Genomic DNA, 26,491 nt, shown 5'->3' with positions numbered 1-26,491 from the left:
AGTTTCAGGTGTTTGACTCAGCCACATTGCATCACTTTTACTTTTCGGCTGCATGAAGGGTACCTGCTACCTAATAGACATTTTTGAAAGGGTACATAGAAAATTCTAGAAAATGAGGCCTGCTTAGAAATAGTGCCTGGCAGCTATTAGAAAGGAAAAGCTGGGATTTTTGTGTTTTGTTTCGTTCTGTTCATTTTTTATCTTAGTTATTACAGTGGCTAATGTTTTGGTACTCCACAGCAAGTTAAGTATTATGCAGCGATGGCAGAAGTTTCTGATACACTACATTTGGGAAAACATTTAAATATATGCAGATGCATGTAATAGTTTTAATGGCAGTACTCTAGGCAAATCCACTTGATTGCGACTTAGGGTAGTCATTATCTTATGCAAGTGTATTACTATGTAAATTTAGTAATATGTTCTAGATGAGACTGTATACTATACACAAACAATTGTGCAAAAATAATATATTAAAATCAGTGCCTTCTGGTTAATCCAAAATGATTAAAAGGGAATACTACCTTAAGTTTATGAATACAAGTCAAAGAAAGAAAAAATATATTTCATTTTTAGATTATATAAATGGTGGAGAACTTTTTACTCATCTTTCTCAAAGAGAGCGTTTCACAGAGCACGAGGTGCGGATCTATGTTGGAGAGATCGTGCTTGCCCTCGAACATCTCCACAAGGTAAGATGCTCAATCTTTGGGAGTTCTTTTTTTGAAAAATCTGTTAATTGAGGTAATGAGCTAAAAGAGCTAATGTTTTAAACATCACTGTCTTAGTGGAGATTGTGAAAGCATACTTACACGCTGTTGCCAATTTTCTCAATTCTATAGTTCCCTTTTTAAAAATCTCCTAATTTTTTTGTAGTTCCTGTGATACAGATGAAAGAGATAGAACCTGGCAGTTTTTTGGTTTTGTTCATGAAAAATCCTAATGCTTATTACAAAGTATCATTAGAATAAAAACTTTTCACTTTTATGATAACTTTTAAATGAAACTACAAGTCATAATATATGTTTCCTTAATTGTGATTTACTGCACTGCAGACTCTGCCTCTGTGTCTGCAGGGCATGATTCTTGATTAGGTTGGAGAATATGAGTTCCTTGACAGAAGTGCCTGCCAGCTCCCAGCTACCCCACTCTCCCACTCTGGTTTGCCTTGGTGATTGCTTTGTCCTCTAGGTGCTCCCTTGCGCCCTCTCCCTCCTTCTCCTCTACTGCCTCATGTAGCAGGAGCTCAGTTGCTAAAAACTAAGTGGAATTCATGTCTGTGATGCTGTTTGAACTCTATTAAAATCAGTTTGAACTTAAAAATATATATAGTCTTTCACGTACTATTAATCTTGATCCAGGAAATTTTGAACAAAGTTTTTTGAACTTTTAATAAGGAAGCGTTATAACACGTTATGACAAAAGCAGTCACTGTGTGACAAGGCGTGTGTGTATTCCCTTAGAAATAGAATGCACTCAAGTAATTTTCATCAAAGTATGTGAGACCACATACTTTGGAGACCAGCACAACCGAGTGTCTATGTTAGGATGAGACAAGTACGTCATGGAGCCCCTGTTCATTGTTGAGAATTCAGATCCTTCACTGGATTAGAAATGAACAGAGACTAAAGTGGTGATTATGGAGCAGAGACAGGGTAGAGAGAGATGAAGGGAAAAGGCAAGGAGGAGGTTTTTAAAGGGGCAGAGAGACTGGAATGGCAAGATGGAGGCCATGGACAGGAGGGGCTGTAAGAAAAGATGGCGAGAAGATACGAGCACGGAAGGAAGGGGTCAGGAACAGGGGAGATCTAGTCCACAGAGCAGAGCCAGGACTCGGCAGGCGGGGGCTGGGAGTCAGAGGAGGAATCTGAAGGGAAGTGGGTGGAAATGTATACAAACAGGAGGGAAAGAGAAGAGGCCTGGTGGGTGTGGGGGGCGGGGCTGGGTGATGGAGAAAAGGGACAGAGGAACCAGAAGGGAGCTGACCAAAGCCTGCTGTGAGGGGACAGACACCCATCCCTTTTGGTAGTTGTCAGGTCGTGGTCAGCTTTTGCCTGTGAGTATCTCTGTGGGGTATAAAGTAGTTAGGACATCTTCATATGTGAACCAAATTAAGCCCAGGAATGGGCTGAAAAGATCTTTGAGTTTTATGCTTAGGGATCTTAATTGTAAGTTTTTATAATATAAAAATGACGGTGGAAATCACCATAAATACCAGAGTAAAAACAAAACAAATACAAAGCTCCGATGGGTAAGCTAGTAAACTCATTTTGTGTGTGTGTGAAAGCTTTAATTCCACTAATACTGTTTATTAAAGGAAAATCTGTGAACATCTGTTATTATTAAAAGAGGGTGATCAGAACCACAGAAGTAGAGAACATGATGAATACTGGGTATACATGTGATGGATATGGAGTGAAAATAATATAGCAAATCAGACTTCAGCTAAGTTTTCTTAATCTTACTACCCTAAAAAGATAAGTACAAAGAGATACAACATGAAGCCAGTAATATTAACCTTGATACAGCTGCTAACATTGAGTTTCCCAAGAAGAGACAAAAATGGAAGTTTACTTGGAAGTGATGAGGTAAAGCAGATAGTAAATGATTTATTTCTAAAATTGCTTCCAAAGAGTTTCTTTAAAAAAAAAAAAAGAAGAAGAAGAAGTTGCACTTGTTGTTAGATGCTTATGAGGCTTCAAGTCAGATGTCTGTTCAATAGATTGCAGATGTCATCCTTTCTTATAGAACACTGAAGTTCTGGGAGGAAAATTGCCTAGCATTTTTCCTTGTGTAATTTGTTGTTTCAATTTTAAGAAGTTATTAAGAATCTGCTTTTTCATATACTAAGTGTTGTGGAAAGCAGTGTTTCTAAGTTTAAAAACATTTAATTCAGGCTGACATAACATGAAATGTGCAATGCACATATATCAAGAACTTCTTGTATGACTTGTGTATAGATTTATTTAGCTCAAGAAATAGCTGAAGTGTTTTATTATAGAACTTACATGCAAACAAAAGGGAAGGATATATAAGTACTATCCAATTGACTTATTTCACTTATTTAGAACTAATGATCAACCAAAATTAACCTATGATCTTCACCCTTTGTGTTTAGGAGCCTATTGTTCAACGAGTCTTTATTAATTATCTATTTGGCACTGTACAAGATACTAGAAAAATGCATAAAAATTGAAAAACAGAGTTAGGGTATGGTTATATTGAGACAAGCAGGAAATACCTAGAAAATATCAGTTATTTTTAGGTGAGTAAAATGTTTTTTTTAGATAAGTGAAGGAATAAAAACAAATAGATGACTAGTGGGGGATCTAGTTAGAAAGCTCTCTGAATCCTTTAGGATGTGATGGACATGAATTGGCTAGCAGTACCTGAAAAAGATCATCTGCAGTGATACATCCATCCAAAAGATAGAACAGGAAAAACAGAGTTAACAGTAGTCCACAGAGAGACCCCATGGAAGCTGGTCTAGTGGGAGGAGATCTTCATTACACAGAGAAGAAAGACATGATAGGAGAGGTCCAGGGAGCCCAGCAGATGAACCCGGAGATGGAGGAATTCACATTGGCCCTAGCCAGTGACTAAGAGCCCTTGCAGCATCCTGAGCAGGAAAATCCATTTTTTGGTTTGATTTTAAGGTAGATAAAGACTCCTAATTCATTTTTTGGAAATTATTATTTGAAAATGCGTATTTGTTTGTTTTTACAGTTGGGAATTATATACCGTGACATTAAGCTTGAGAACATTCTCCTTGATTCTAATGGCCACGTGGTGCTGACAGATTTTGGTCTGAGTAAGGAGTTTGTGGCTGAAGAAGTGAGTATTATATTTTAATTTGAAGTTAGTAACAGAATGTAAACAATGATAAAAAAATTAGTTATAGAGTAAGCATTTATCAGGGTAGTACCATATGGATTATGGATTTTTGTACAAGTTTGCCTAGAGGAACATCTTGACATGAATGACTGTAAAGATTTTTAGCTTAAAATTATCATCTTGTTGGAATTACAGGAAACCTTTGATGGCTATATCAGAATTCTCTAGTTTAAAACAAAACTATGCATTTAACTTTCCCTATAAAATATAACTGAAAAATTTAAATAATCCTTTGGACCCTTGAGGAGGATTATGGTTTAGTTGGTAACCAATAGAAAATTACAAAACAAAGGACATAGAGTTTCAATTGTATTTACAAAGTAGTATGTTCTGATGGTCCTTTGAATTCACTTGATAAAAATGACAAGGATCTACTAGACCAACTTTTTTAATAACCTTGCTTTTTTGTTTATATGAATTAAAATGTAATAGGTAATGTGCAGATTTTAAACATGGAAGACTTTGGATTTTAAGTATTGTTAGTATTTGTTTACTGTTACAGGTACATTTAATGACTTAAAAATGTACATCTACTAGTTCTAGTTAAATACTTACATAGCAGTTGTGATAAAAATTATGTTTTTATACTACTGGCTATGCAAAATACAAGGTAAATTTGCATGCCAACTCATTCTTATCTAAGAAATTATTGGTATAGAATACAGAATTCCAGTGGAATTTTTGTAGTGAAGGACTCTGTGGTTGTAAAACACATCATTCTTGAGTTCCACATGGGGTGTGTCTGTTTCTGATTGTTTGCTTTTTGCAGTATTGCCAAAGCAGTCCTAGGTGAATTCCATAAGTGCTGAAATTATACAACTAGAGATCCCATTTTTTATCATATCCATATTCATTCAGCTCACTTGTTCAATAAATATTTATCAACAGCCTCTACCATACTAGGTACTGGCTAATGCGATGATGAAGAAGATGGAAATGGTATCTGCCTTCATAAAGTTCTGGTTATAATTATACTGATTATCTGTGACAGAAAAATCATAAAAGAGATGAATTTTTGAGGAATTTACTTCAAAGTCTGATTTTTAAAACTTTTTCTCCTTTGTAGAACTTTTCATGGCAGCTTCAGTAAAATGTGACAGATTAAATATGTTTACTGTTGCTTCCTCTTTAAACCCCCTACACAAAAGTAAGGGAGTAAAATAGGCATGTACTCAAAAGAGAATGAAGAAAATAGGAACCACATTTTGGAGGATGGACAGCAGGAATATTAGTGGTAACCAATATAGCATCCCTTGTCACAGCTGAATCCTAAGCTAGTAACATGAGAAACTTCAAAGCAAGCTAATTTGTACTTATGGCCCCCAGAAAGGGTCAGGAACTGGCAGTACCAGGTGTTCTTCAAAGTAGGAGCATAGGTTATACGGTCAAAAGTCTGTATAAGAAACAGCCCCCTCAGATCTGCCACATATCTGGTTCACCTAGGCAACTGTGCTTTCCTTACCTTCAGGGAAGACAGAGGGTTGAATAGAAAGACTGGATTCAGGGGCAGTGGACTGAAGGTGAGGACAAAACAAGGAAACTGGTGGTTCAGGTGCAAAATGGCACAGTGAGCCATGGAACTCCCCAGGCCTCTTTCTGTCTCTTCACTCTGAGGACATGACTTCCTAGACAGGAGTTTGGAGGATTCCTCTCTGTGAAACTGAGAACAAAAACTCTGCAGATGCTGTCAGGTGCTGGTGTCACCAGGGAACTAGCCCAGCCAGATCTTTCTACAGAGAGGTCTGTGACTTGACAAGCCCAGCACATGCTGTAGAACCGTTTTGTGATGATGTCATGATTTCTTTTTCTGTTTTGATGTCACTGTATTTCAGTGTAATTACTTCTTGTGTCTGTATTCCAATGTGATTATAGTTTCCGCTGTCATACTACATATTTAAAAGCATTATTCTGAGGAGGAGTCTGTGGGCTTCAACAGATGGCCAAGGGATCCTTGGCATGTAAAGCATGCCTGCGTAGAGAGATTTGGTGATCATGTTCTCTCTCCATGGAACCATTCATGCATTTGCTTATTCACTCCATCAGTATTTGTTGAGCACCTTCTCCATACTGAACATTAGGCAAGGTCCTGGTAAGACACCAATGAAAGGAATCACTTAGTGACTCCTGTGGTTATGGGTACATGCGGCTGATCATTTGGCAGACTTTGGCCCTGGGAAACAGCAAAAATAAACGAAAATCAGACACGGATTAGAGATGCTGAGTTTTAATACAGAAATACAAATTAATCAGAAATGCTGTGCAACTAAATCAGCTAGATCCCTCCTCACAGGAGAGACTTCTGTGTTCTGTTAACGTGTCAACAGCTCCTCAGTAAGAGAGCAAAGAGAGTTTTAGTTGGATGCCATAGGTTTTAAACAGTTGTGTAGGTACAAAAATGAAATATTGAGTGGTGGGGGCACCTGCGTGGCTCAGTCGGTTAAGCACTCAGCTCTTCTTGATTTGGCTCAGGTCATGATCTCAGGGTCATGAGCTCAATCCCCACATCAGGCCCCTTTCTCAGCACAGAGTCTGTTTGAGATTCTCTGCCTCTCCCTCTGCCCCTCTCCCTACTCTCTCAACTAAATACATAAGTAAAATCTTTTTAAAAAATGAAATATTGGGATTCAATCTGAAGTGGAGAAATAATTTATAGATTTTCTTATTATTCCCTGAATACAACCCAACTGTATTTAATATAGTTATGTGTTAGTGACTGTGTCATTAAGCTTTCCACTTTCATGTCTTCCCCTCAGACCACCAGCTCATTCTTCATCTTCCCATAGAGGACATACTATCACACTAGGCTTCAGGTTTCACTCTCAGGGCTAGGGTGGTGACTACCCTTCTCTGAGAACCCTACAGTGGGATCTAGTGGTCCTTTGCTCCCCTAATTCCACCCAGCACCTATTCAGCAAGTTTCCCTGCCTAGACTCTTTCTACCTTAAAAATATTCGTTTTGATTAGCTAGCATTCCTTTTTGGTTTCACATGCCTCCCTGACTCACTTATATCAAAAATACTGTCTTTCCTGGAATGCATTTCTTTTTTGTCTATCCCTATTCTATCTCCTTGGTTTTCAGTTTAAACTCTAGTATAAGGAGTCTCCTCCTTGGTTCCCAGTGTTTATAGAAAGATTCTATAGCCCTAGCTCCAGCTGACCTCTCTCTTCTTCCTCTTCCTTTTGGACCCTTTTGTCACCATTTAAGCCTCGTCTCTCCTTTCTTAAAATTTTAAAGATGGAGAGATGGATGGATGGACAGACTGACTGACTAATAAACAGAATCTCTCTCAGAATTCTATACTCCCTTCCAGCTCTTGTGCTTTTGTTCTCTGTCAGTATCTGTCTACACACACTCTTTACTTACGCACATGTCACTCACTCCTTCATCTAGTCCAGTTTGGCTTGCATGCCTACTGATGGACTATAAGTCTTGTCAAGGTTACTATTGACCTCAGTTTTAGGTGCTTTTTAGTCCTTTCTTACTTGACCACCTTGTAATGTTGAACTGGATATTGCCTCCTGCCTTGGCTCCTATGACACCACACTCCCCGGTTTTCCTACTTTTCTATCACTGTCTTTTGCAGGCTCTTCCTCTTCTACCCAAGGGTTCCTCACAGTTCAGTACTAAGTACTCTTCTCTGTTTATGCTCTACTCTCTCTGTCTCTCTATGCTGGTCCCGTACATATTTAGGATATGTACGGCAACCTCAACCTCTCTTCTGGGCTCCAGGTCCAAAGATCCTTGTAGTGTATTTCCATTTGATGCTCTCATAGACTCCTTGAGCTCAACATTTTCAAAACTGAACTAATCCTCCCCTACCCAAATCTTCTTCTCTTTTAGTGTGTTGCAGTTTTGTGTGTTATAAATTCTGGCCTCATTTGGTCTGGGAAATGTATTTCTATTGAATTTTTAGGAATCTACTTAGTATAAAATACATATGCTTTTAAAATAGTTAAAAGTTTCTGCTCATGGTGTAATATTCATTTTTGTGTGTATTCATTAACTTAATAATTGAGCAAATATTATTTGAGTACTATGTGTCAGGTATTATCCTAGACCCTAGAAATACAGTGATGAACATAACAAATTCCTTGCCCTAATGAGCCTGTATATTCTAGAGGTGTTTGTCAAATAGTCATATAATTATTTCTAGATTATAGTTTGCTAAACTAGGTTGTATACAGTATAAAATTTATTTATTTTAGATAACTTTAAAATCTTTTATATGATAATGAACACTTTACAAGTTTGAATACTTTTGATATGTTCTTTTCTCGGTCATAGAATTGATAAATCCCTTGAGATTCTGAGAATCAAAGAAGACATTTATCACTATTTGCAGGCTAGTCTGTGTCCTTCTTAAGATAATCTTGAGAGTATAATTCAGCAAACGTTTGTTGAGTTCCTACTATGAGTCAGTCTGCTAGATATTGGGTATATAATTTTAACATTGAAGACTTAAAGATAATGTCTGTTTTTACCTGTTTATTAACAAATAATGTCAAAACGATACATTAATGTCCTATTAGTTACTGTGTACTTACATATGGTATATGCATCCTGTCTTTTCGTAATTTCACATTGAACACTTAAAAATATCACAACAGATTATTAATGTGAGTCTACATATAGCTAACTAAAACTAGAAAAATAATGTCCCCAGCATTTAAGATAGAAGTAGCTAAACTAATATAACATATTATCTTGGGAGCTATACTTTAAAGGAAAAGCCTATGGATTAGAGACTATTTTCTGTTTTCAGAAAATAGAAAAATACTTTTGCTTAGCTAAGATGATATTATTCATTAATTAATTTTTGGAATATTTTAGTGGCCTTTGTATATAGTGGATAGAACATGTACTGAAGGAAGAGGATCTTTTTCATTTCTCCACTTTGTGTAACATCGGGCAAGCCACGTAGTCATTATCCATTCTCAGTCTTAGTTTCTTCATCTGTAAAATAATAGCTGTCGTATCTAATGTATAGAATCATTGTATCACACAATAAGTTGATGCTCGTGAAAGTATGTTCTAAAGTGTGAAGCAGTAAATATCAGTTTCTGCTTGTAGACATACTGTTTAAATTTTAGATTACTGTGAGCAAAACTAAAATATACAAATGAGAATCTTAAGTTACTCTCTCTTTTCTGATTTATAGGAAAGTTTTAAATTATGCCTCTCTTTAATAAATGCCTCGTTAATAATATTATCTGCAGTATTCTGCTATTGTGACATACATATCTCAAGATACCTGGGTGAGGCTCAAGATCCATTAAGAGCATGTTTGCTTTAGGAATCAGATTACTCTCTAAGGCAGCTTTTTATTACTTTTGTCCCCTTCTTGATTGACTTGTGACATATGTTCACAATTCTTTTCATTTGCATATGCTTCTAAGGAATGTAATTATTTCTCTGTAAATAAATCCTACCAGTCATTCACCAAACCAGTGACTTTGGATAGTTTTAGTTATTTTAGGGTAAATGTTAAGATGGAAGTGTTGGGAAAACAGGAGACCCAGAGAGCAGTCAGAACATTTTTCCATTGCCTCAATTTTTCTTCTACTCAAGCAGTATTATGCAATATAGAGATGGTAGCACATTAGTTTCAGCCATTTTTTTGTAAAGTTCTTCTGCGAGGTATCAGAGCAGATCCCTCACATTTGGGCAGGTGGAGGGGAGGGAGACAGCAGGGCTTTGCCCTCAAGTTGTCTGCCTCACAGGTTTCCTTTATAACCTTTCTTATGGTAGAAATTATTAGCTCTAGTAAGATTTATTGTAATGCTCTTTCTTATTTTAAGGCAGGTTCAATGTACAAGTTCAGTGAGCAGGTTTAATGTAAATGTCATCACAGGGCAAGCAAGGACAACTTTTGAGTGGAGACTGTTTTCAAAGAAACTTCTATTATATATTCCATTTGTTCAGATCAGGTTAAAAGCATATCATTTTTATTTACTTGAAAATTATATTTAGCAGTCACATTCTATATTAATGTAGAATGTATTAATCTGAAAATAGATCATTTTTTATCTATTTTCCAAGAAAAAGTGAAAAATTACTTAAGACCCAAGCCTAAGTGTCAGAGACTTTCAAACCCTTAAGGGGAATTTAGCAAAAAATATTCTGAAATATTAACTGACATTACATAAATATGATTAATAAGTGTTTATATCTTCCAATTTCTTTTTACATTTTTTGTTATGAAATATTTAAGCATAATAAAAATATAAAAAATGCTATATAACAAAATCTGCGCACCCACTATTCACATATGCAATTGTAAACATTTTGCATTTCCCCCCACTCATTTGGCAAATATCAATTTTTTTTTTTTTTGCAAATATCAATTTAATGTGTCTGCTGTGATCCATCCAGGCACTGTTCTGTCTGGTGTTGCAATCTAATAATGAACAAAATAGTTAAAAATCTCTCCTCTAGACAGAGAGGCAGCCAATAGCTAGTAAATAAGTAAGATATGTATGAAATATGTCAGATAATGGTAAGTTACAAGAAGACAAAGAGAAATAGGGAGTATTAGGGTGAGAAAAGGTTGCACTTTTTTTTTTTTTTTTAAGAGAGATGGGGTAAAAGGGCAGAGGAAGAGAATCTTAAGCAGGTTCCATGCCCAGTGCAGAGCCTGACACAGCGTTCAACCTCACAACCCTGAGATCATGACCTGAGCCAAAGTCAAGAGTTCACCCTTAACCCACTGAGCCACCCAGGTGCCTGAAAAAATTGCACTTTTAAATCAGATTCAGGAATGGTTTTGCTGAGAAAGTGACCATTTAGTAGAGACGTGAAAGAAGTGAGAGTGTGAGCCATATCGGTATCTTAGGGAAGAGATATCTAGGCAGAGATCAGCTGGTGTGAAAGATCAGGGTGGGAATATACCCGGGCTGTGTGTGGAACAATAAGGATTACAGTGTAAGTGTTTAGAGTGAGTGAGGCTCAGAGTACCAGGAAGTAAAGGCGCAGGCGTGGGTGGTCCTATGGATGAAGGATTGTACAGATCATGCAAGGCACTGAAGACTGTTGTAAGGACTGTGGCTTCTTCTAGTGAAATGGGGGCCACTGGAGAGTTTTGAGTAGAGAAATGAGATGATCTGACTTATTTTAGAAGAGTAATTCTGTTTGCCAAGCATGATATTCTTATAGTGGGACATGTCTAGAGACATGGAGACCAGTTAGGAAACTGTTATACTAATCCTAGCAAGAAATAGTAATGCTTTAGACCATGGGGTGGCAGAGTAAGTTGTAATAAGTTGCAAGATTTTAGATATATTTTGACATTAGAGATAATGAAATTTCTTGATGATTTGGATGTGGGGTGTGAGAGAGCAAGAGGAATCAAGGGAGCCCTAAGGGTTTTGGCCAGGGTGGCTGAAAGGATGACGTTGCTATCAACTAACATGGGGTGGGCTTCTGATGGAAAAAAAGATTTCGGGTAGGTAGAAGAGTGCATCTGAGCAGCTTGAGTTTGAGATGACTATTAATTAGACTTACAGAGATGTCCGGTAGACAGGAGGAGATCTGAGTCTGCAGTTTGAGGGAGAAGTCTCATCTAGAGATGTAAATTTGGAATTTGCCAGTATAGAGGTAATATTTAAAATTGTGAAAATGGAGGAGAATATCAACACAGTAAGTACAGATAGAAAAGAAAAAGGGACAAAGCTCTGAACCCCGGGCTACTCCAAGTAAAAAGAGGAGGAGGTGCCAGCAAAGGAGACCGGGGGGAAAAGGGAGTGGCAAGCTGAGGAAAAAATAGGCAAGTGTGTTGTCTTAGAAGCCAAGTGAAGAAATGTTTCTAGGATGAACATGATCAACCATGTCAGATACTCTTGTTAGGTCAAATAAGATGAGGACTAGAGATTGAGCATTAGCTCAATTTAAATCTCAGGAGAAAGAGACTGGGAATAGAGATGTATTGTCCTCTGCAACTAAAGGCAACTCTTTGGGTTTTCTGTAAAAAGGAATAGTGAAATTGTGTTGGGGAGAATAGCAGAGGATTTGAAGTGGGGTTCAGGGAAGCCTTTTGATTTTAAGGTGGGAGAAATGACAGATGTCATATGCTTGTTGACACATTCCTAGAGAGGAAGTGTAGGGGTCAATATAATAATGATAGAAGAGAAGAGGGAAGATTGCTGGAACGCTGACCTTGGGAGGAGTAAACTCAGTGCACAAGTGGGGAGGTCATCCTTAGCTAATGGCTTGGTCAGTGCATCTTTAGGAAGAAAGAAGGGTCAGTTGGAGGACCCAGATGCATGTGACTGTCAGGAAGCGGTAGTGGGAGTGATAGAAGGTTTTTTGTTTTGTTTTGGTTTCGTTTTTTATTGCTTCTATGTTTTCACTGAAAGTGAGGAAGGAAAAGAAGACATTGGAGTTTGAGGAGAAAGAAGAAGATATAAAATAAGCAGCCACATCCATGGAGAGTGAATGGGTTAGGTAATCAGTGTGTTTGCTGGGCAGCATTAAATGCCCGCTTTGAGGGTCATGGTCATGGATTTAAAATGAAATTGGTCAACTGGATTCTTTGTTTTACTCCAGCCACATTTAGCTTAACAAGTGCAGGCAAAGAGTAGATGGTGGGTTGAATTTTATTTTATTTTAGTACCTCTACTTCATAGGTATATATCCATAAACTATATTAGTGTTAGCTTATGTTCCTAAAATGTACATAAGTGGTATATCATATGCAAAAGTATTTTATTTGACTTATTTTTTAATGTATCCAAGTTGATAAATATGAATGTTTCATTAATTTTATCTCCTGTATAATATTCTTTTAAATAAATTATCCAGTTTACTTATCCATTCTCCTGTCGAGATACATTTAGGTTTCTGTGTTTTCTCAGTGTTGCAGGTTTTTCCTGATATTACTGGTTTCTGTAGTTCTTTAAATATTCTATATACCCATCATTTGTAATTATATATTTTCTTTTCCAAGTCTTTCACTTGTTTTTAATGGTATTTTTGCCATCATCAGATTTGACATTTTAATAAAATCAACTTGGCCTTTTCGTATTTACATTCTTTGATTATTCAAAAAAAATTAATTGTGGTAAAATATACAAAAAGATTATCACCTAAACTATTTTTTAATATTTTATTTATTTATCCACGAGAGACAGAGAGAGAGAGAGAGAGAGAAAGAGAGGCAGAGACACAGGCAGAGGGAGAAACAGGCTCCATGCAGGGAGCCCGACATGGAACTTGATCCCAGGTCTCCAGGATCACACCCCAGGCCAAAGGTGGCGCCAAACCACCGAGCCACCCAGGCTGCCCCATCTAAACTATTTTTAAGTGAATATCAGTGGTATTAACTATATTCATAGTATTGTGCAACAGGTCTCTAGAATTTTTTTTATCTTGCAAAACTTAACTGTATATCCAATGAACAACAACTTCCAGTTTTCTCTCCTCCTAGCTCCTGGCAGTCACCATTTGACTTTCTGTTTTTGTGAGTTTGACTACTTTAGATACCTCATATAAGTAGAATCATATAGTATTTATCTTTGTGGCTGGCTTACTTCAGTTAACATAATGTCCTCAAGTTTCATTCATGTTGTAGCATGTGACGGGATTGCCTTCTTTTTTAAGGCTAGATAATATTATAATATACGTATATATCATACTTTATTTATCCATTCATCCGCTAGTGGGTATTTGGGTTACTTCTACCTATTGGCTATTGTAAACAGTGCTGGAGTGAACCTAGGCATACAAATATCTGTTGGAGATAATGCTTTCTGTTCTTTTAGGTATATATCCAGAAATAGGATTGCTGGATCTTATGATTATTTTGTGTTATTTATTTTTCACCATGATAATTTTATTTTTAATTTTTTTGAGGAAAGTCTTTAATGTGTCTTATAGTGGCAGCACCATTTTACATTCTCACCATAAGGGTGAGAGGTTTCTCCACGTCATTGCCTATACTTATTATTTCTGTTATTTTGATAGCAGCCCTCCTAGTAAGTGTGAGCTGGTATTTCATTATAGTTTTTATTTGTGTTTCTCTAATGATGAGTGATGTTGAGCATCTTTTTATATGCTTGTTGGCCATTTGCTTACCATCTTTGGAAGAATGTTGAAATTTTCCTAATTTTTAATCAGATTATTTGCTTTTTTGTTGTTGAGTTTGTAGTTCTTTATATATTCTGGATATTAACCACTTATCAGATGTGTGATTTGTAAATTTTCTCTCCTGTTCTGTAGGTTGTGTTTCCACTTTGTTGTCTTTTCACTGTTTGTCCTTCCACTTTGTTTTAGCTTTGATATTGTCCCGTTTGTCAGCATTTGTTGCTTATGCTTTTGGTATCATACCCAAGAAATGATTGCCAAATCCAGTGCCATGAAACTTTCCCTCTACTTTTTCTTCTAGGAGTTTTATACTTTTAGGTCTTACATTTAGATCTTTAGTCCAATTTGAGTTCATGTTTGTATTTGGTGTAAAGTAATGGTCCAGTTTCATTCTTTTGCATGCAGCTATCCAGTTTTCCCAGCATCATTTGTTGAAGAGACCATCCTTTGCTCATTGCATGGTCTTGACACCTATGTTGAAGATCATTTGACCAAATGCTCTATAAGGTTTATTTCTGGGCTCTCAATTTTGTTCCGTCATTCTCTGTGCCTGTCTTAATTTCACTACAAAGCTTTATGGTTTATTGTAGCTTTGTAATACATTTTTAAATCAGGAAGTGTGAGCCTGCCACCTTTGTTCTTCTTTTTCAAGATGGTTTTGGCCATTCAGGGTCCCTTGAGATTTCAATATGAATTTTAATATTTTTTTTATTTTTGCTCAAAAATGCCATAGGATTTTGATAGGAATTACATTGAATCTCTAGATTACTCTTGGTAGGATGGACATTTTCACAATATTATGTCTTCTAATCCATGAGCCATGGATATTTTTCCTTTTATTGCTATCTTCTTTAATTCCTTTCAGAATATTTTGTAGTGTTCATTGTCAGGTCTTTGGACTTACTGGCTAAATTAATCCCTAAGCATTTTATTATTCTTGATGCTATTATTTTTAAAGATTTTTTATTTATTTATTCATGAGACACAGAGAGAGAGAGAGAGAGAGAGAGAGGCAGAGACATAGGCAGAGGGAGAAGCAGGCTCCATGCAGGGAGCCTGACATGGGACTCCAATCCGGGTCTCCAGGATCACGCCCTGGGCCAAAGGCAGTGCTAAACCGCTGAGCCACCGGGCTGCCCTCTTGATGCTATTTTTTATTTATTTATTTATTCATTCATTCATTTATTTATTTATTTATTTATTTATTTAAAAGATTATTTATTTATATATTTATTCATAAAGAGAGAGAGAGAGAGGCAGAGACACAGGCAGAGGGAGAAGCAGGCTCCATGCAGGGAGCCCAACGTGGGACTGGATCCCGGGTCTCCAGGATCACGCCCTAGGCTGCAGGCAGCGCTAAACTGCTGTGCCATGGGGGCTGCCCTTGATGCTATTTTAAATGAGTTCTTTTCCCCTTGATTTTTTTTTTTTTTTGATTGTTCATTGTTAGTGTAAAGAAGTGTGATTTTTTTATGTTGACCTTGTATCCTGTAACTTTGCTGTATGTGCTTATTCTAAGTCTTTTGGTATGGATTCTTTAGGGTTCTCTACATGTAAGATTATATCATCTACAAGCAAGATAATTTTATTTCTTCCTTTCAAATTTGGATGTCTTTTTCTTGCCTAACTGCTCCACCTAGGACTTCCAGTGATGTTTTGAATAGAAGTGATAAGAACAGCCTTACTTTTTTGTTCCTGATCTTAGAGGAAAAGCTTTGAGTTTTTCATCATTGAGTATGATGTTTACTGTGGGCATTTCATATATGGCTTTAACTATGTGGAGGTAGTTTCTTTCTATTCCTTCTTTGTTGTTGAGTGGTTTTATCATGAAAGGATGTTGAAGTTTGTCAAATGCTTTTTCTATTCAATTGAAGTGATTATGTGGTTTTTGTTCTTCATTCTGTTAATATGGTTTTACATTGATTGACTTTCAAATCTTGAACCATCCTTACATTCCAGGAATAAGCCTCACTTGGTCATATTACATAACCTTTTAATGTGCTATTGAATTTGGTTTGCTAGTATTTCATTGGAATTTTGTATCAGTCTTCATCAGAAATATAAAGCTGTAATTTTCTTGCAGTAGCTCTTGCTTTGGTATCAGGGTAATGCTGGCCTCATCCAATGAGTTTGGAAGTGTTCTCTTCAGTTTTTTTGGACTTACTACTTATTTGAATGTATTTTTTAGAATTTTCCTATAAGCCATCTGATCCTGAGCTTTTCTAGGGGGAAGGTTTTTGATTGTTGAGTCAATCTCCTTAGGGATTATGTGTCTGTTTAGATTTTCTATTTCCTCATGATTCAGTCTTAATAAATTGTATTTTTCTAGGAATTTATCCACTCTAGATTATCCAATTTTATGGTGTATAATTGCTAATAGTAACTTCTTATAATATCATCTGTTTCATTTCTGATTTTACTTGACGCTTCTCTTTTTTAAAATAAATCTAGCTAAGATTTTGCCAGTCTTGTTATTTTCAAAAACCAACTCAGTTTTTTCAAAAATTTTTTCTATTGCTTTTCTATGCTCAGTTTCATTTATTTGTGGTCCGCTTATTTCTTTCCTGATGCTAACCTTTGGTTTAGTTTGTTCTTTTTTAGTTCCTTGAGGTGTAAAACTGGTTGTTGATTTCTTCGAATTTTTCAAAGCAAAATCTCTTTATCTCAGTGCACATTAAAATTTTAACTTACTAGGAATTAATTTTTGTGTATAAAACAAAATGAGGATCTTATTTTATCTCTTTTTATAGATTAACCTAGTTGACTGAACTATCATTGAATAGTCAGTCTTTCCCCTACTGATTTAAAAACAACTTCTGTCATATGCTAAATTCCTGTACAGTCTATTTCCTGTGAGCCCATTTCTATTCCTGTTCCTCTTCTTTCAGTTCCATGGGTCTAGTTGCCTCTCTCTGAATCAAAATAAAAAATATTAAAGGCTATGGTTTTTTAAAAGATTTTATTTATTCATGAGAGACAGAAAGAGAGAGAGAGAGAAAAAGGCAGAGACACAGGCAGAGGGAGAAGCAGGCTCCATGCAGGGACCCAGTTGTGGGACTCCATCCCAGGTCTCCAGGATTACACCCTGGGCCGAAGGTAGGTGCTAAACTGCTGAGCTGCCCAGGGATCCCAAAGGCTATGATTTTATAATAAGTTTTGAATCTGGAAAGGTGAGATCTTTCTCTTCATTTTTATCCTACCATTCTCTCCTCCTTTCATCTGACTCTTCACTATATTCTCTATTCCTGATCTTTCATTCCTCCATGTAAATTATGGAATTGAATTTATAAATTAATTTGGAAATAACTGTGAACTTTGGATATTTAATCTTCCTATCAATTAGTATAAAGGAATATTCATACTTTCCCATTTATTTAGTTATCTTTTATTTCCTTCAAATATTTTATTTCTATGTAATGCTTTATACTTATATTATTAGATTCATTTCTATTAACTTTATAATTTTATTCCTATCTACAAAATTAGACTATTTATGACTTTTGAGGCAACACATAGGAATGTTCTTGATCTTGTACATAGTAATGTTGCTGAATTCATACTCCACTAATTTACATATTCACTTGGATTTTTTATATAGATGACTATATTAAAAGAATAAAATCAGAACCACTATGTCAATAATGATGGCTTTATTATATCTTTGTGATTCTTTTTATTTTTATTTTGTGTGTGCTTGTGGATGGATGGTTTAGTTTGTCTTCATTGTTCTGCCTACTTTTATTTGTGTGTACTCTTGCTTTTCTACTTCAAGGCAATGTACCTTGGGTTTTACAATTTAGTATGGTATTTACTCTAGGTTTTTGGTAGATAAATTATATTCTTAGTTTTTAGTTGTTTATTGACATAAAGAAATTCTCACAGTTTTTCTCTTTAATCACCTAGTGTTTTGAGTTATATTAATAGGATTTTTTCTGTTGAAATACAACAGAATTTGCACCTCTGTAACTATCAGGGTGTATATTTTTTTCCTTTTTTTCCTACTTTATAGGTAAGTGTGAGTAGCTTTTCAAATACTTACATAGTTCTCTAAAAATATTTATAATAACATTTAGGTTTTCAATTTCTTCTTAAGTCAATTTTGGCAAGTTATATTTTTATAGAAAATGAATAAATAAATCTTTAAAAAAAGGGGGGGGGGCAGCCCCGGTGGCGCAGCGGTTTAGCGCCGCCTGCAGCCCAGGGTGTGATCCTAGAGACCCGGGATTGAGTCCCACATCGGGCTCCCTGCATGGAGCCTGCTTCTCTCTCTGCCTGTGTCTCTGCCTCTCTCTCTCTCTCTCTCTCTCTCTCTCTCTCTGTGTTTCTCATAAATAAATAAATAAATCTTTAAAAAAAAAAAGAAAATGATATATGTTGTCTTTTTAAAGTTATTTGGCATCATGTTGTTCATAGAATTCACTTATTTTTTAATCTCTATTGTGAGTGTAATACTGTTTCCTGTTAAATTACTAATATTATTGATCTGTAACTTTCCTCCTTTTTCTCTGGGTCAGTTTGCTAGAAATTTGCCCATTAGTCTTTTCCAAGAAATAACTTTTGTCAAGCTCCTCATTTTTTCTATTTATTTGATGATGTTCCTTTATTACTTTGTTTCTTTTACTTTTTGGAGTTTTTCTTCGGTATGCCTTTTCTAAACTTTTGAGTTGGACCTCCAGCTCACTAATATTTAATTTTTAATGAAACCGAATTTCTAAGAACAGCTTTAGATATATCTCACAGGTTCTAACATATGGCATGTTTATTATTATTCTAATAGTCTAATATTTGTTGTGTGGTTTTTTTGGGCCATGAATTACTTAGAAATCTATTTTTAGGTTTTCAAATATAGGATTTTTTGGTTGTCTTTTTGTAAATGAGTTCTAATTTTATTGCTTTCTGTACAAAAAGCAAAAAATTTTATTGCTTTCTGTATAGTTCTGAACAAACTATATATGATTTTCTTTATGTGGACTTTATATTTGCATTGTGACCTATTACATGGTTAATTTCTGTAAATATGACGTGTATGCCTGAAATGATTGTGTATTCTCTGTTATATAAAGTTTTATGTATTCTCATAAGCATCATACAAATCTTCTATAGCTTCACTAATTATTTTCCTGCTTGATTGTTCAGTTTTAAAAGAGATATGTTAAAATGCCCATTATGGTTGTGGATTTGTCCATTTCTACTTGAAGATCTCTCCACTTTTGCTTTATATAGTTAAAGACTTTTCAAAAAATATTGAGGGTATTCAGGTTTGGAATAGTATTATTTCCCTAGTGAAATGTTCCTTTTATTATTACATAATGACTCTCCCTAATTTTAATAATCCTTTTTGCCTTAAAGTTTATTTTCCTGCTATTAATAAAAATACTCCAGCTTTCTGTTGGTTAGGCTGGTCTGATATATCTTTTTCCATCTCTTTACTTTCAATATTTCTTTGTCATTATGTTTTAGGTGTGCCTTTTGTAAATAACATATAGCTGGATTTTGTTTTTGATCCAGAGAGTTTCTATCTTTTAACTGGTGAGTTAAATCTGTATATTATGATTACTGATATATTTTTTACTTATTTCTCTTATCTTGCTATGTGTTTCTCTTTATCATAATTTCTCTTTGCTTTTCCCCCTCCTTTCCTATTTAGATTATTAGGATTTCTTTATTTCATTTCTCCCTAATGGTCTAGAAGTTATATATACTCTATTTCTATTCTTTTAGTGGTTATTACCCAGAAATTTTTAACTTCTATTATGTCTGTAATTGTCATGACCACTACAAGAACGTAGAATGTGTTAACTTCAATTATCCATCTCATTTTCTGTGTCATTATTACTTATTATTTAGTCTCATGTTGTGTTATATTCCCCAATTTAATCATTCTGTAATTTTCATTTTATAAATTCAGTACTTGTTTCTGTTTTCTCTCATGTTTATCTGTTTTCTCTGTTCACTTTAGCTTCTTACAACTTAACTCTTTTCTTGTGAGTTCAATTTATTTCTGAAGTACATCCTTTAGATGTCTTTTTAACAATTAATGAATAGTAAACTCTCTCTGACTTAAAATGCCTTATTTTGCACTGCATATTCATTGTTAATGTAGCTGTCGTAGATATATCTATTATATAGACTGGTATATCTTTTTATTTTGAAATAAAACATATATAAAAACAAAAGCAAAATAAATATACAGATTAGGGGATTGTTATAAGCCAAACACTTCTTAACCATCTCTCAAGTTAAGAAATAGGAATTTGCCACCCGTGAATATATTTTTATTTAGTTTCCTTGGGACTTTTGCAATATATTCTCAAATGTATCTTCTAGTTTACAGATTCTCTCTTTAGTTGTGTCTACTCTGTTTAATCAGTCTGGTTTTCATTACTCTATTTTTTTCATTTATATAGTTCTGTTTGCTTTTTCATATCTTTCTAATCTTCCCTATGGTTATTTTCCTTTATGTCTTTCATCTTTTATAAAATATCAATCTTTTATAGATTGTTCTAGTATTTCAGATAATTCTTGTGTTTGGTTTGGGGAGTCCAGTTCACTGGACTGTGTGTACGTGAACCCTGGTCCAGCTAGGTTGCAGAAATTTCTCTGGTTCTGTTGTGTGTTCCAGAGTAGCACCATGTTGACCAGATTTTCTCACTTGCCCATACTATGGAAGAGAGAGTAAATTCAGGCCGCAAATCTCCAAGAGGCATAAGCCTTGGGATTTTATTTCACAAGGGGAAATATTTATGTGTTTGTTTTCTAAGATAAGACCTTCCCTTTGTGCAGCTACCACAAAGCATAGGTCATATGCCTACCTCACTGGTTTTCTACACTCTCTTCATGGCTGGCATCTAGGGATTCCCTTCTTTCTTGTGGGCACAGTCATAGATGATTAACAGTGCTATATTAACTTCGTTTAAAAATGAAACATTTCTAGATATTTGTTGTGATATTTGTAAAATTAGGATAGGGAAAAATATAAGATGGAAAGTAAGTTTATATTTAACTTACAAATTTATCATAAGCAAATAAGATCAGAATAAAACATTGGCAAATAAAAGGTAGGAATGATTTAATCTAGTATTTATTGAAAAATGCTTAAGAATTTGACAGTTGAGTTTGTATTTGGATTCTTCCTTGGAAGGAAATCAGTTTTTTGTCCAGTGCTATCTGATCTTTCTCTCTAAGGAACAGTGAAACCTCCTTGATCAGCTGATCACTTAGCACACAAGAATACTCTGTATTATCCGCCAGGATGGCACACACACACACCGCTTTTACCATTTTTATGTTCAAGGAAATTCTTGAATAATCTTTCACAGTCTTTTAACAACCATAATCTTTTGACTTTGTGCTAGCTTTAATCAGTAATGTTGTATAAAGTAGTGTGGATTTAAATACTAAATAGGTTGATTGCCTTGCCTCCTTGAGAAGAATGTTACCATAAAGATATTTTGAACAAATGATAAACAATAGAATTTAGCTATGTAATCCTATCCTTTTTATATCATAGTTCATAAAACATTACCTAGAAAGCTTTCCTGCTCCCACTACTCACCTTCGCCTCTCATACCTCATCAGTTCATCTTCTTGGTAGAATTATTTGAAAGTCATGCAGTATTCAGTCCAGATGACATGCATCTTCCTTGGCAGAGAAACACAAATTGGAAAGTAAACTAGGGATAGATTTACAAATAAAGGATAAATTCTTAGAAAATCAAGGCTGATACACTATAAGTTAAAACCCAGAGGGAGCAGCACTTCCACTAGGGCAGAGGAAGAGAAAGCAGATACAGAATTGCAAGAGGCTAAAATGGCAATGTTTTAAAGTAACACAGAAATGTAAGAAATGCTTTGTTCGCTATTATTTCTCAGTAACAGGAATTTCCCAACTCTTAAGCTCTAATTTTTCTATCTCCTGGAATTTCAGTCAAACAGATATTTACTAATATAGATACTACCTGCTCCCTTCCACCACCTCCACCCAAAAAACCACAGCAAACAAACACAAAACAGAAGCTAAAGTGAATTAAAAGGAAGCTTAAGGGACGTCCAGGTGGCTCAGTGGTTGAGCACCTGACTGGCTCAGGGCATGATCCCGGGGTCCTGGGATCGAGTCCCATGTTGGGCTCCCTGTATGGAGCCTGCTTCTCCCTCTCCCTATATCTCTGCCTCTCTCTCGCTGGGTCTCTCATGAATAAATAAATAAATAAAATCTTAAAAAAAAAATAAGAAAAGAAAAACATCTTTAAATTTCTCAGGAAATTTCAAAAGTAATATAAATTATTTATAATTTCATACCCAGTACAAGAGCTCAAAAATCACACAGAGAAGTTGGACAATATCTCTTTGTGACTTACTGTGGTTCTGAGCTTTCCCTCTGTTGAGACAATCAAGAACTGAGCTGCATAGTTTTCTTTGTCAGAGAACAGAAGACATGGGAATTGGTAGTGACTATCAGACCTTTCTACTAATTGGTAAGATCTATGTGTTTCATGCCCTCTTTACACTAAACATATGAATATCCAGTATTTTGAAGAAGAGGGTATATACTTTCATGATCCTCAGCTTGTAAAGTTTAATCATTGTCTCATACTTACAAGGAAATATGTATAATTTCAAAATAGTTTGTGACATGGAGCTGCCTGTAGATGGAAGTGAAAGTTTATATTTGCTAAAAAAAAAAAAAAAAAAAAAAGACTAGTTTTCTAAATAAATAAAATCTAGAGAAGCTATCAATCAAAACTCATTGTCTTTTTACTCCTAAACCAGTTTGGAGAATTATTTTTATTTTTTTCAGTATATTTAAACTTGATTTAGAATATAATGTTTTAAAGGTATCTTTTAAAGATGAGATCAAATAATAAATACTATGACTTAGTAATTTTCATGATTCTGTACATAAGCAACACAGTGATTTTTACTTATCCAAAAAAAAAGTCTATGGCATAATAAATAGTATATTAGCTTAAAAAAAACTGGTTTTATGAAGTTTGGGGTTTTTTTTAAAGTAATTTTGTAGTATTTTTAATAATTCAGTAAATAGATGAATGCTTCCCAATATACACTTTTTTTCTAAGCATGTCTAATAAAGTTATTATTCATTACTTTTTATTTGGAAATTAAATGGAATCAATTTTATTTAGCTTCAATTTTTCCAGTAGTTTGATACAAAATTACCACTTGGTACTGAAATGATGAAGCAGAGAGATAATGACATTTAACATATGGTTTATATTAGCTATTCAATAACGTTCTGCTAGGTAACAAAAAAAATTTTATGCAGATATAAGCATAAGTAAATTCTTTTAGTTTCTAGGGACTAGTAATGTTTCAGCATGTGTAGCATATAAAAAGAAAGAAATGAATTATGTAACATTAATTATATTATAATTATATATAATTATATAACATATATATATTATAGTTAAGTAATTTTAATACATTTGTTACCAAAGTGTTTAAATACATTTATTATATTTATTTTCTCTGGCTTAACTTTCCCTTAATAAAGTAAAGGTCTTCTACTAATTCTATAACATTGCTAGAGTAGTGTTCTTTACTTTTGAAATTGGTAAATTAGGGGAATTTGTATTTTTCTTAAAACTTTGCTGGTGGAAGAAGAGTAAAGTGTAAATTGAAAAGTTTCCATTAAAGTAATTTTGTAAAATATTTTGATGGCACCAAAGTGCCTTAAAAAGCTTCAGATACAGCCATATGAATGTATCTTGTTAAAGAGGAATTCTTTTTTCCCTATTTAATGTATCTGTATAATAATTTAGATATGTACTCTTCTTTGTTTCATTGAGATGAGTCATGTGACACATCATTTAAAAATTTAGATTTTTAAATCTAGACCTTTTTAAAGCTCTACAAAAGAGACACAACTGCTTTAAGAGAGTCTTTATAAAAAAACAAATTTGCTCATTATTTCTAAACATATGATTGGCAGTGCCAAATCTAAACAAAATAAGGTAGGAAAAACTTTGGGGGGTTATTTTTCATGTTTGGGTTCCCTATCCCCCTTCTTAGGATTTGGTCTCTTTTTTCCCTTAATGTTTCCCAGTGTTTTCCCAATCTTGCCTATCTGGAAATAAAGTACTAACATATTAGACAGTTCCTATAACCCAACTAGGACAGTTTTGAAGTTTACAAAAAGAGTGGTATGAGAAACCAGTAATTGAAATACACGCACATACTGAAAAAAAAGCAATGAATGGGTGGGTGGATGGATGGATGGGTGGATGGGTGGATGGATGGGTGGGTGGGTGGGTAGATGGATGGGTGGATGGACAGGTGTGTGGATGGACGGGTGAGTGGTTGGATGGGTAGATGGATGGGAGGATGTCAGTCATGGGAAGTCTTTAGACAGGACTCACTGTATAAGGGGTGGTCTGTCCTAGTGGAAGGGGATAGTCTGTCAAGTGGATTCTACCACTGCTTTTCTACTGGGGTGTATCTCAACCACTAACAGGTAATACTGACTTTTTTTTGTCACTTTTGTGGTTTGAAATCAAATGCCTTTTTGTTTGACTGTTTAAGGCTGAAAGAGCATATTCCTTTTGTGGGACTATTGAATACATGGCACCGGATATTGTCAAAGGGGGAGATTCAGGACATGACAAGGTATGTTCTACACTTCCTTACAGCTCTGTAATATGTATTAGAACTTAGTTAATACCCTAAATCCAATCTTTTCAATAGAGCCGTTGTTCTGGTATTGTCTTACCTTCATTGTTTTTTCTCCTTTGCTTTGCATACGTGAACACATGATACCTAGTGTTTTAGAGGAAAAAGATAGACTGTGTTGATTACCTCTTCAACAGAAATAAGCATTGTAACAATCCTTGGAGAAAGAAAAAAATCCTACACTCAAGATAGTCCAAGTTTGTTTTCCTCAGCCCTCTGCAAATGAAGACTGTAGAAGAAGCGTCTTAAGTAGTTTTGTTATAAAATCTAGGACACATATATTTTCTTATTATATTAAAAGGTACAGTGCCATATCAGTGCTTTTGCTGTATGAATAACTTTCCCCAAAAAAGGAATTTTGACTACTTTTTGTTCTTCATCTTTCCCTTGCCCTCATCCCCTTTCAAAATCCCACATATTCAGCCCAGATATCTTAAGTATAGAGAATGTTTGGTCTCCTTATTAATAACTAATCAAATATTTATTTTTTAAAATATTTTATTTAAATTCAATTTGCCAACATATAGTATATCACCCAGTGCTCATCCCAATTATATATTTAAAGCCTGTTCTTCAAGTTGGTGTGGTATTGGTTTCAGGCTGTATGATTAGGAATCTGATTGTTGATCTGTATCATCTTAAGAGCTGGCTTCAAATGCAACCACAAAACATTCTGAGGATCCTGATTTAGGGGGCAGTAAAACTGCTCGTAAAAAGAAAATAACTGAATTGCTGGTTTCATTTGCTCCATGGTATGCTTTGAAACTACTGTCCACAACAGTTTGTTAGGAATTTATAACTGTTAAAATTTGAAAATTACCTTCTAAGACCTCATGTAATCAACTTTAGGGACAAAAATCTTATAGAACCTCCTACAACTCCTGCATATCTGAGGTCCAGGATATAGCTAGTCAAATACTCTTTCCTGTTCATGGAACACCTTGATGTCTTTGAGTTAATTAAATGTGACACAATATGCAAAGTGCTTATCAGCGTACTTGGCTTTACACTGTTCCTTTTACAGTTGCAGTCTGTCTGATTATGTTTTATATGTCATGTTTATGTATTTTCTTTGAAATGGCTCTAAGTTCATAAATTTCGCATTGTCTCTCTGAAACCTTTGTCCTGAAATTTGGAAGCAGGGTTAAAAATTTTAGCATCCACTTAATAATATCTTATTGATACAAGCTTATGTACTCAACAGATACTGAAATCTTGATTTGCCTAATTATAAAATAACTAATTTTCAATATATCAGGATTCTTTAAATTATGTATAATTTACTATGCTCTCAGTTCAGGTAACTATATTTATAAATTGGTTTCCAATTCAGATGTCATTTTATTTTATATTATTTTAAGTATCTTCATGCTTCCCAGAACCAAGAGTCACACAAATGAAGATATACTGATAGTTTCTGTAAGAAGAATTGTTTTAAGTGGTTCTGAAAATATAATACTTTTAGATGGGATTTTTAAAAATTTTGTCCTTTAAGTTCAAGGAATTTCATAATATTTATTGAACCTAAATAATAAAAATGCAGAGTGCTCCCTTTTTTTTCCTATCATAAGTCTAAAGGTTTTACTTAAAAATTTAAATATGTATTTAAAAATTAACCAAAGTAAAACCATTACTTAATGATTTAGGAAATAATGAAAACACTTTCAGCCCCTTGATTGACTTTGCTGTGTTTAAATTCTATCCTGAGAATACTTGGGATATTTGTTTCTAAATGTCTTTCTTGCATGTGCTTCATTTAATACTTACACAGAAAGCTAGATACAAAATCTTTTTGTTAAAATATTTTTCAAACATGTAGTTTTATTCTGTTCA

At 34.7% G+C, this 26,491-nt stretch overlaps 1 protein-coding gene across 6 annotated transcripts in view; it reads left to right on the top strand.

Annotated features, from left to right (window-relative positions):
* RPS6KA5 (ribosomal protein S6 kinase A5) overlaps window positions 1-26,491 on the top strand; it is a 170,364-nt gene that overhangs the window by 99,693 nt on the left and 44,180 nt on the right. For 3 of the 6 annotated variants that reach the window (XM_025982535.2, XM_072745577.1, XM_072745576.1), the window contains exons 4-6: window positions 577-692; window positions 3,727-3,834; window positions 24,512-24,595. In XM_025982535.2, the coding sequence (XP_025838320.1) occupies window positions 577-692; window positions 3,727-3,834; window positions 24,512-24,595 (308 nt within the window). Of the gene's footprint in view, window positions 1-576; window positions 693-3,726; window positions 3,835-19,434; window positions 19,502-22,426; window positions 22,447-24,511; window positions 24,596-26,491 lie in introns of those variants that run through there. The other 3 variants (XM_025982536.2, XM_025982537.2, XM_072745578.1) reach the window with 3 other exon arrangements.

This window comes from Vulpes vulpes, unplaced genomic scaffold (genome assembly GCF_048418805.1).
Source record: "Vulpes vulpes isolate BD-2025 unplaced genomic scaffold, VulVul3 u000000644, whole genome shotgun sequence".
Lineage (NCBI taxonomy): Eukaryota > Metazoa > Chordata > Mammalia > Carnivora > Canidae > Vulpes > Vulpes vulpes.
This window is presented reverse-complemented; position numbering and strand designations above follow the sequence as displayed.